Here is a 10,367-nt window from a genome sequence, read left to right as displayed (position 1 = left end):
GGGAGGGGGTCAGCTCTGGGCACCCGAGCTTATGGGGAGACCCTTTGGTGTGGGCAGTGAATTTTCTAGCATCAGAGCTGCCCAGAGGAGCTGGAGCTTTGCTTTCTCCTTTCCACCCTCGGAACGAGCAGCTGTGCGATGGCCCAACACTCTGCCTTACAGGGGCGCGTGCGAGGGCCAGGACTTCTCCCTGCCGCACAGCACTGTTCTCAGCAACTGGAGCTGTAAACAGATGAACCAAAGCACTCCTCTCCCTAGTCTGCCTCTGCCAGGAGAAAAAGGAGAGAAACAGATAAGGTGCCGTGAGAGTCGCCCTTGTGTGTGCCGCTGGGGCCGGGACCTTGGCTCTCACAGAACTATTTGCCATAACCCTTAGGGTGAAGAGCAGCTCAGGCTGTAGCCCAGCTCCCACGTGGGCTACTGGAAGACCATCCTGGCCTGGCACGGTCTGCAGTGGGAGATGGGCCACGGCAGTCATTTTGCTGCTTAGGAAGGTGCTCGCAGCCATGCCGATAGCTGGGTGCGGAGGGAGGAGGACGGCTCGGATGACGTGGAGGGCTACCTACTTTCTGCTGTAGAAGTCCTCGGCTCTTGGGTTGATACCCTAAAAAAGCAGCCATGTGTTGAAACGTGATCTGTGTAGAAAACGTGCTTTTGTTCTATGTGGCTTAGGCATGCTTAGGTTTTTGGTTTTGTTGTAAGATTTTATTTGAGAGAGAGAGAACAAGCAGGGGGGAGGGGCAGCGGGAGAGGGACAAGCAGACTCCCCGTTGCGGGGCTCGATCCCAGGACCCCGAGATCATGACCTGAGCCGAAGGCAGACGCCCAACCGGCTGAGCCACCCAGGCGTCCCTTAGGTTTTCTTTTAAGAGGAAGATGACTCAGCCTTCCCATTCTAGCCTCTGCAGTCTGGCTTAGGTTTGAACAGGAGACTCAAGTCCCTGTTGTTTACCGGGTGGTGAGTGGAGGGCTGTCAGGCGATGAGTAGGAGGTCGTGTTTAGTGAGAGAGGACAGAAGACCACCAGTACTGTGTTTGTATACCGTTTCATGAAGGACTCCCCTCACCCTCACAACATAAGCTCCTGAAACTGCTAGAGCACAGATTAAGTTTCCCCAAGGATTTGGGAAGCAAACATTCATTTTTAGCTCTCTTCCAATTACTGCCAGGTTTCCTGTAGTGATGACCTATTTCCTGCCCTCGAAACTCCATCCTGAGTTCCTTCTCAAAATGGGCCAGGTTGGGGTTACCCCCTTGGCCTGAGTCTATTTAAAGATGGGCCTTCCAGAAGACCCAGCTCCATGAAGCCCCCTCACACATTCTGATACCTAAGAGGTAACCTAGAGGAGGTGGGTTTGGATCCCGGCTTTTACAAATTGCAAGCGGTGTGATCTTGGGCGATACAATTTCTCGGGACTGCTCCTGTTGCCTCCCTGTCTAGGGATGGGCTGTAGCAGGGGGTTGTTCAATAGTGGCAGCCATTAGAAGAGCCTGGAGCAGCTGAACGGCAAGTGCTTTCGCTCTAGGCTCAGTGATTACAGTCAGTCCTCGAGGAAGGGAAAGGAAACGGACAGGGACAGGGCGCTGAACCCAGCACTTCCACACACCGTGAATGCAATGACCCTGCGAGGCAGGTAGCATCGTCCCCACCTTACAGAAGAGAAAACAGGCCCCGGGAAGCTGACTGCCTCAAGTTCATACTAGTCAGCTGGCCTTCTGTCATTTCCCCCATTTGCTTCCCAGTTGCGTGTGCTTGTGTGTGTCTTAAAGCTGCTTAAAAGGGAGGGAGCCGCTTTAAAAACTCCAAACCCAAACCACCACTTACACATCACTGGAGCTCTAGAAATGCCTTCTTGGCTGACTCACCAAAGAAAAAGGTTATGCCAGCTTCCCCCGCCCCTTCCCCCTCAGCTGGGGGATAGGAAGACAGAGGGGGCGAGCAAGCCCTTCTTCCTCCATTTTCCTCCGAGGCACAGTCGTCCCGAAAAAAGAACCACCTTCCCGACTCCCACCGCGGCCGGCTCTCTCCGGGTCCTAAAGCGAGCTGGGTTTGGCGGACTCCCGGAGGTGAGTTCACCAGATAGTAGTAATACGGCTTCTTAGTTTACCGAGTGCTTTCCTTCACAAACGCTGCTTATTTCGTCCTAACAACCTGTCAGGCAGGAGATGATACCTTCATTTTACGAAGAAGGAAGCGGGCTCAGGAAGAAACGGCTCAGCCACGCAGCTACTAAGTCGATGGTGCAAACCTATCAGTGTCGCCAAAATCTTTGCCCTCAGTGGCGCTCCCGTGGAGGCCAAATGGATTTTTTAAAAGGTGAATGCTGAGCACTGCCTTTTCGTGCCGTTCTGCGGTGGTTTGTCCCTTCCACGCGGGTTCCTCCCAACGTCCCCGTGAGAAAGACAGGGCAGGGCACTGGATGAGCCCATCGCAAGCGCAAGAGGTTGGTGGCAAGAGTCCTGAGCTGGGCTCTCCGTCCGCCACTCCCGAGCAGAGTGCCCCCAGGCCACCCTGGTCACCCAGGTCACTCCTGTCATTTAAAACCACCTGCAAAGGGGGAACCTTTTGGAACTAAATCCACCTCTCTGTACCCCCTGAGCTCCACAGGTCTCCCCCATTTACTCTGGGCCTCCTGCTTTGCCCATTAGCACAGACACCTGGCCACCCATCTCTGTTAGACACTCTAGGGCAAGACGGTATTGTTACCATTGTCTCCGTGCCTAAACAGCTCCCTGACACCTGCACAGGGTTTCCTCACTGTTTGTTTTTAACCCATTCAAGGAAGGTACAGCTTAACCTGGCACGGTTCACTCATATGTCATACCAAGCACATGTGGGTTCTAGTCCTAGCTCTGCTGTTTACCTTTGCCCCTTCCAGATGCACGCAGCCTCTGCCCTCCTTCCCTCACAGGCTCAAGGGAGGCGCAGGTGAAATCAAACACGTGAACACCCTTCGAACAGTTATAAAACGTGGCACAAGGGTGAGGAATAAGAGCTGTAGGCTGCTGGTAAGCGACGTGGGGTTTTTGTTGTTGTTGTTGTTGTTGTTTTAATCCAGCGTTTCCCAACCGTTTTTGAACCCCTGCCTCTCTAAAGCTTTCTCAATCTATTGTCCGTATATCACCTCCTGCAAGAGGGGTTGTGAAATGCTTTTCTTTGTGTGCTGACATGACCCGCAAAGGGAGAGGAATGGTTATGCGCAGTGGAAACGGAGAACCAGTTTTTAGGCATCTGCTCGCCAGGCCGCCTTTGCCAAATGTGTGTGAAAGGATGGTGAGCGAAGTCTTAGGCTTCATGGGGGCATAGGAAGGTGGGCAGCAACAGCTCGGTGGCACGATGCTCAGGGAATAACCCCTCTCCTTTCCCTCCGTTGTTTTGTTTGTTTGTTTGTTTTCTAACAAAGCACTTCTTTTTTAAAAGATTTTATTTATTTGACACAGAGAGAGAGCCAAGTAGGCAGAGCGGCAGATGGAGAGGGAGAAGCAGGCTCCCCGCTGAGCAGGGACCCGGGGCTCCATCCCAGGACCCTGGGATCACGACCTGAGCTGAAGGCAGACGCTTAACCCACTGAGCCACCCAGGTGCCCCCCACACCCCGTTTCTCTAAGTTTTGAGCAACAATTCCATGCATTTTGCCCCACAGGACCTGGGGGGGGCACATCAGAGACCTGCTCGCTAGGGGGGAAACCCCTACTCAGAAACCTCCCCTTCCTGAGGCCCCCACATCCCTCAACCTGCACGGGAACACCCCTGCTTCTGATGCCAGGCCCACCTGCTCTCCCCTTCCAGTCCTAGCTGATCATTAATCTTTTTTGTTCCTTTTTTTTTAATTTAAAGATTTATTTATTTATTTGAGGGGGGGCGAGGGGCAGAGGGAGAGGGAGAGAGAATCTCCAGCAGGCTCCATGCTCAGCACGGAGCCCGACACAGGGCTTGACCTCGAGACCCCAAGATCATGACCTGAGATGAAATCAAGCCACCCAGGTGCCCCTGATCTTTAATCTTTTAAACCCTCTACCCCAGCCTCTTACTTAAGGGCCCCTACATATTTTTAAACCAGTCGAAGCCCCCCTTGGTCCAAGGCCTTCCTAGACAACTAAAACCAGACCCAGGCCATGAATGCATGAGACTTGGAGGCCAGGTGCTGGGAGGTAGGGTTTCTGCCTGGACTCTGAGGCCTTTGCACACTGAGCAGCAGATGCCACCTCCGCTCTCCTGATGCCCTTGGCCCCGGCTCAGAGAGATGGAGAGATTTGCAGAATGACCTCTCACCAGCTTTGTGTAACCTGTCTTCTCCCTACCTGTCCACCTCCTCCCTGGGTGAGCTCCACACACCTCTGGCTTCCCCAGTGGCTAGCGCTGGCCCCGACCTTTCTGCTCAGCTCCCAGACCTAGATCCTACCATCCACTACCCAGCTCCCCTTGAGGAACACACATAACTCAAATTCAACAGCCTTGAAATGAACTCATCGCACTCCCCACCCCTCTCACTCCCTCAGAGCTGCTTAGGTCCCCAGAGCCGCCAGCTTAGTGCTTATCCAGAGAAGCTCCGCATTGTTTCCAGCTCTTTCCTCCTGACAAAGCATGCATTCAGTGTCTGTGGAATGAATTACTGAGTGAATGAGTCCCATCATGAATCACACTTCTTCATCAGGCAGATTCACAACAATCCGGCCTCTCTCTTTTCATATTCAAACAACTTTACATAAAAGACAACCCAGAATCTCTTCACCTTAAAACAGCAATCATTTCTCTCTCAGACATCCTTTCATCCTATCACTGAAGATACCACATTTTTACAAAGTGCGTTCAGTGGAGAGGTCTGCTTTTACAGCTTAGCATATCGTATACTACAGAGTCTGCCTTACAATAATTTTAATGACATTTTTAAAAAGATTTTATGTATTTATTTATTTGAGAGAGAGCAAGCATGGGGCTGGGGGGGGGGGGATCAGATGGAGAGAGAGAATTTCCGGCAGCTCTGTGCTGAGCACGGAGCCTAGGGGCTCAATCCCAGGATCCCGAGACCACGACCCGAGCCAAAACCAAGAGTCGGATGCTTAACCGACTGCGCCACCCAAGCGCCCCTAATTTTAATGACTTTGAATGATGGCAAATTTGTCTAAAATATTGCTATATAAGAGCTTACTTACCCAGCTCCTGATTGTGAGCATTCGTATTGTTTCCAGGTTTTCCCTGTTTGTTCCTGTATTCATTTAACAAAGGAAATTACCTTATTTTCTGTGTGCACATGAGAAAGATCCCTAGAGGGAGAAAAGTGTGGGGGTGCTTAGAGGCCAGGAGTGGGAAGGAGACTTTTCACTGAATTCCTTATAGTCCCTTTTGAATTTTGAATCACAGGAATATACTGACTATTCAAAATAAATATACCAAAAGCTTACCAAGCATTACAGTAGAAACTGGGTGTAGGGGCGCCTGGGTGGCTCAGTCGGTTAAGCGTCTGCCTTCAGCTCAGGTCATGATCTCAGGGTCCCGGAACCGAGCCCTGCGTTGGGCTCCCTGCTCGGTGGGGAGCCTGCTTCTCCCTCTCCCGCTGTCCCTCCCCCTCGGCTCATGCTCTCTTGCTTTCTCTCTCTCTCTCAAATAAATAAATAAAATCTTAAAAAAAAAAAAGAAACTCGGTGTAGAAGTGGGGTCTACGATCCCAAACTAACCCCTGATATGCGCTCTCCCAAAAGTAGCATAATGTACCTTGGGAACCGAGAGGGGAGAGCAGGGTAGAGAGAGCAAGGGTAGGAGTGAGTCAGGCTGCTCAGAGACAACCAGGGGCCAAGACCCAGAAGAGGAAGGGGCACTTCCTGTTTGGGGAAGGAGGCTGTATCTACCGGGGTGTGAAATCGATGGGAAACGAGACTCTCAAGGAAGGCAGAAACCAGTGTAGAAAGGGCTCTGGATGCCAGGCTCTGGGGTTTGAACTTGCTCGCAGAGACCACGGGAGCTTTGGGAGGGTTTGAACCAGGGCGGATGCAAAGTGCTGTGTTTGACAGCAATCCTCTAGCTGTGGCGTGGAGACCAGAAAGGAGGGAGATCTGCGGGGAGCAGCCTGCTGAAGTCTAGGAGACAGTGACAGTCACCTGAACTAGGGGACAAACTGTCCCGGTTTTAGCATTGAACATTCCACGTCCTCAGTCTCTGGCAAACAGACATGGTTGGTCACCTTAGCCTGAACCAAGGCCCCAGATGCCACTGTCCCCCAGGGCCTGCCTACCCTGAGAAGTGATCCAGTGACTCCCATGGGATTTTGAAATACCCACACCGTTCCACCCTCCCCTCCCCCTCCTCATCAGGCTCCTCCTCGGAACCACCCGGCCAGGGTCTACTTTCACTAGACTCTAGACCCCCTGACCTGCAGGCATGAAGAGGTTTGTGAGAAAAACATCCCACTTACAATTGCCAGCCTTCTGTCCTTCTACTCCATGAACCTCCATGAACCCAAGGCTCCAGTCACTGGTGCCGGAGCAAACCTCCGATCTCCTCTCATGGAGGGCACCACGGGAGGGGGGGGGAACATATTCCCTCCTTCTTTGCCCACTGGAGCCCATTGCAAATACCACCTTCCTACCGCTGAATACCAGTCCTATCAAGCAGCTCCTGGGGGTCAGACACTGACAAGGAGTTGACTAACGCTACCACTAATCCTCGCAGGGAGTAAATATGATTAGTCCCTTTTTCCAGATGAGGAAACCGAGACACAGAGAAGTATCTTGTCCAAGGTCACACAGCTACTAGCTGTCTCCTCTGTCTTCTTTGTAAATCTCTGATGGCCCCCATCCCTGCGTTGATGCTGTGTGTGCTGCTTTTTTTCTCTGCCTGCCCCCCCCCCCGCCCCATCTCACACACACACAGTTGTCAACCTCTAGAACAATACCAGGCTTATGGCAGGACCTCAATAAAAATGTGGTGACTGAAGGACTATGCATGTACCTTCTAATAGTACCTCGCCTAGGGCTTGGCATTAAGTAGGCTCTCCATAAATACTTTTAATTGAACTGAAATCGCAATACCTAGCCCAATAAGAGTATGGCAGACGGGGAAAGATCAGAAGATGACACATGATGGCAAAACCTCAGCTATCCAAAGCTTTCTGGAAATGAGTCATTCTGAAGGCTGATGGTGCACCTTCAAATCCAGGAGGAAGATTCCTGGGGCTGCTTCTGTCTCTGAGCTTCCCTAACTTCCACCATTCCTTCTGAGCTCCCCAGTCTCCTCAATCTTCTTTTCCTTCCATTTCTCTCCTTTCTTTGTTTTTCTGTTGCTCCTTAGAAACTCCTTAGCTTGCTGGCCTATCCCAGATCCCCATTCGTTTTGGTTTGATAAGCTGGTTGCCGTCTTTCCTGGACAGCCCTTCGTGTCCTTTGCGCCTAGTCCATCTCCCCTCCCCGCCGCATCTCCTCTTCCAGAAAGCCCTCCCTGATCTCCTCGGACTGGTGGGTGCTTCTCTCTTCTGCGCACCTCACAGTACCCCACAGGTGTCGGTGATTACGTCTACCTCGCACCCTGGACTGTGAGTTTCTTGAGGGTTAGAATCCCATCAGCCTTAAATGTTTTACGCATGAAATTGGCCCACCTTTGTGCTTCTCGGCCACCTTTCTCTTGCTACTGCTTAATCTAAGGCAGCTAGGCTTTTGTTGGTTGGCTGGATGAACTGTGACTGGGAAATCCTGAGTGCTGCCTGTTCAGGGTTTGTCTGCTGGCCTACTTCGCTTCTTCCTGCTTGTTCCACATTCCCTGCTATCTCTGTGACACTTGTCCATGTGGCTGTAGAAAACGCCAGCTCAGAAGCATGTTCTCTGCTTTGGGGAGAAGAGAGTGGCCAGTCAGGGGCTTGGCCCGGCCCTGCCTGTCCATCTTGCTTGAGGAACCAGGAGACCAGATCGCCTTCGTTTGGCCCACAAGCATTTCCTTGGGGATCTACTCTGTACTTGAGGCCCTGAGCTGGACGTTAGGGAGACAGAAATGGAAATCGATCTGTCCTTGCCCTGCCTCTGGCGCCCTGTGTGACCTTGAGTCCTTTCTAGGCCTCTTCCATTTACCCGTCTGAAAGTGAAGGAGGGTAGAGAGCTGATCTATAAGGAGATGTGGAGCTCTCAACATTGTGGATCTTGTCCATGCTGGAGACTCCAGCCCTCCACATCTGCGCTTTCCCCTAGAAGACCCAGGCCTGCCTCACTTACCTCTCTCCCTCTTCTCGTGAAAATTCTGAGCGGATGTGCTCCAATACATCTCACCATGTATGTGGCCAAGTAGCCCCAATAAACAGTTTGAGAACCCCAGGTAGCTAGGGGAAGAGAAGCAAAGAGGAAGTGGACAAATGGGGTGACATGCTAGGTGGCCATCTAGGGTACGTTGGGGAATGAAAGCACACCCCAGCAGCATACCAAGAAAGTTCCCTAAGCTTAACTCTGAAACATCTTAGGCTTTTTTTTTTTTTTTTTTTTGAGATTTTATTTATTTATTTGTCAGAAAGAGAGAGAGAGAGCACAAGCAGGGGGAGTGGCAGGCAGAGGGGGAGGGAGAAGCAGGCTCCCCGCTGAGCAAGGAGCTCCATGCGAGACTCTATCCCAGGACCCTGGGGTCATGACCTGAGCCGAAGGCAGACGCCTAACTGACTAGGCCACCCAGGCGTCCCAACTCTGAAACATCTCATTAGTCAGTCTAATTAGGGAGCTCTGAACCACAGTGGGATTTAGGGAGGAAGACAGAATTCTGCTAATCTCCCTGGAAAAGGCTAAGGAATCAATGTTTCTTCCCACTTGTAGGATACTTGATACCGCTTTTGTATTTGATTTTCCTAGCAACCTTTTTGATTACATTCAAAATATTTTTTTGAGCACCTTCTATATTCAAGGCCTTACGCTGAGAATACTGGCCTTTTCCTTTAAGACACTTATGACACATTCAAGTGCACAGACATTTCTGTGATTTTCTTTTGCTTAATGTCTGTCTCCTCCGCTGGACTATAAGTTCAGTGAAGGCAGAAATCATGTCCATCTTCTTCCCCGCCAAATCTTCAGCACCTACGGCAGTGCCTGGCAAACAGTAGTCACTCAGTAGATAGTTACAGAAAAAAACTGATAAATCCAGAGGGCTTGGGACCTGGGGACGGTGTTTAATTTTGTAAAGGCAGTGTGTAGAAGCAGGCCTCTTAGCCTGAAACATAGTAGATGTTCAATAGGCATTAACTCAACTCAACGAATAATAACAGGAAACACTAACATTAACTGCGTGCCAGGCACTATGCTATGCACTTTACACTCATTCACTCATCTAATCCTCAGAAAAGCCCTATGAAGAAGGTACTATTACTATCCCTGTTTTACAGATGGGGAAACTGAGGCACAGAAGCTCACCGACTTGTAAGCGGCAGAGCCAAGATTTGCACCCCAGCTATCCGGCTCTCAAATCCATGTCCCTAACCACTACACTGCCTTCCCACGACGAATGCTCAAACTGAGATCGAGAGAGAGAGAGCAATTTGTGAAGACGTCACGGGAATAACATGGTGGAGGCGGGCCTGGAACCCAGGTCTGCGCTCTGTGAAATGCTTCTCCCGCTCTATCATATGGTATCTGGCTGCTGATACAGAGCCCCTGGGAATAGAGGCACCAGGACGGATCTGAGAAGTCTCGCTACCTGTGCAGAAAAAGGCCCAGGTTGACTGGGTAGGTCTCCGCAGAAGACAGGAGCCAAAGATCAGCATCTAGGGCAGAAACAAGTATCATCACCAGGTCTCCTTCCTTAAGCAGGGAAGTAGGTTGCTTTTCAGAGGTCCTCTTGGAGGTCTCTTGGAGGTCTCGGAGAGAATGGTCTCTTTTCCTGCGCTCATTTATCAGGGACTTCCCCACACACCGCCAGAAACTCCCCAAGGCCAGATCTGCCTTGTTATAATGGAACACACGTGAAGAAAGGCTAGATGTTAGAGCGATATTAGAGAGATTAGATGGGGTGATCTGAAACCTGGTATGTGTAGGAAGCTTGGGGCGGGGTCAGGGCTGACAAAAGGGAAGACTGGAGTAAAGGTGAGGTCAAACCTCAAATCTTCAACAGCTAAAGGGGCTCCGTGATAAGAGACTAGAGCGAAGCACCTTATAATCAGCTCAGCTTTAGAGGTGCAGGCCTTCTGTTTGGGCTTCTTGCCACAGCAGAAGAACACCACAGCCATGGCCTCCCTCTCCAGACTAGATCTTCGGGAATGCCTCCAAACCCTGTCTGTCTTGCAGTGGCTCCCAGTCTACGTATTTTTAGGTGAGTGAATCCCAGGGGCTGGAGAGCACATGGGAACAGGCCAAGAAAAAGACCAGGAACCCCCAGATGAGGAAGGCTCCAAAGAGATTATTTGGTCAGTCC

At 51.2% G+C, this 10,367-nt stretch overlaps 1 protein-coding gene across 4 annotated transcripts in view; it reads left to right on the top strand.

Annotated features, from left to right (window-relative positions):
• The first annotated feature begins 10,035 nt into the window (after positions 1 to 10,035).
• DGAT2L6 (diacylglycerol O-acyltransferase 2 like 6) overlaps positions 10,036 to 10,367 on the top strand; it is a 37,256-nt gene continuing 36,924 nt past the window's right edge. For 2 of the 4 annotated variants that reach the window (XM_078064161.1, XM_078064160.1), the window contains exon 1: positions 10,037 to 10,265. In XM_078064161.1, the coding sequence (XP_077920287.1) occupies positions 10,181 to 10,265 (85 nt within the window). In that variant the 5' untranslated portion in view covers positions 10,037 to 10,180. Of the gene's footprint in view, positions 10,266 to 10,367 lie in introns of all 4 variants that reach the window. The other 2 variants (XM_078064159.1, XM_036086750.2) reach the window with 2 other exon arrangements.

This window comes from Halichoerus grypus, chromosome X (genome assembly GCF_964656455.1).
Source record: "Halichoerus grypus chromosome X, mHalGry1.hap1.1, whole genome shotgun sequence".
NCBI lineage: Eukaryota > Metazoa > Chordata > Mammalia > Carnivora > Phocidae > Halichoerus > Halichoerus grypus.
The sequence above is the reverse complement of the archived record's forward strand: the minus strand, read 5'-3'. Positions and strand labels throughout refer to the sequence as shown.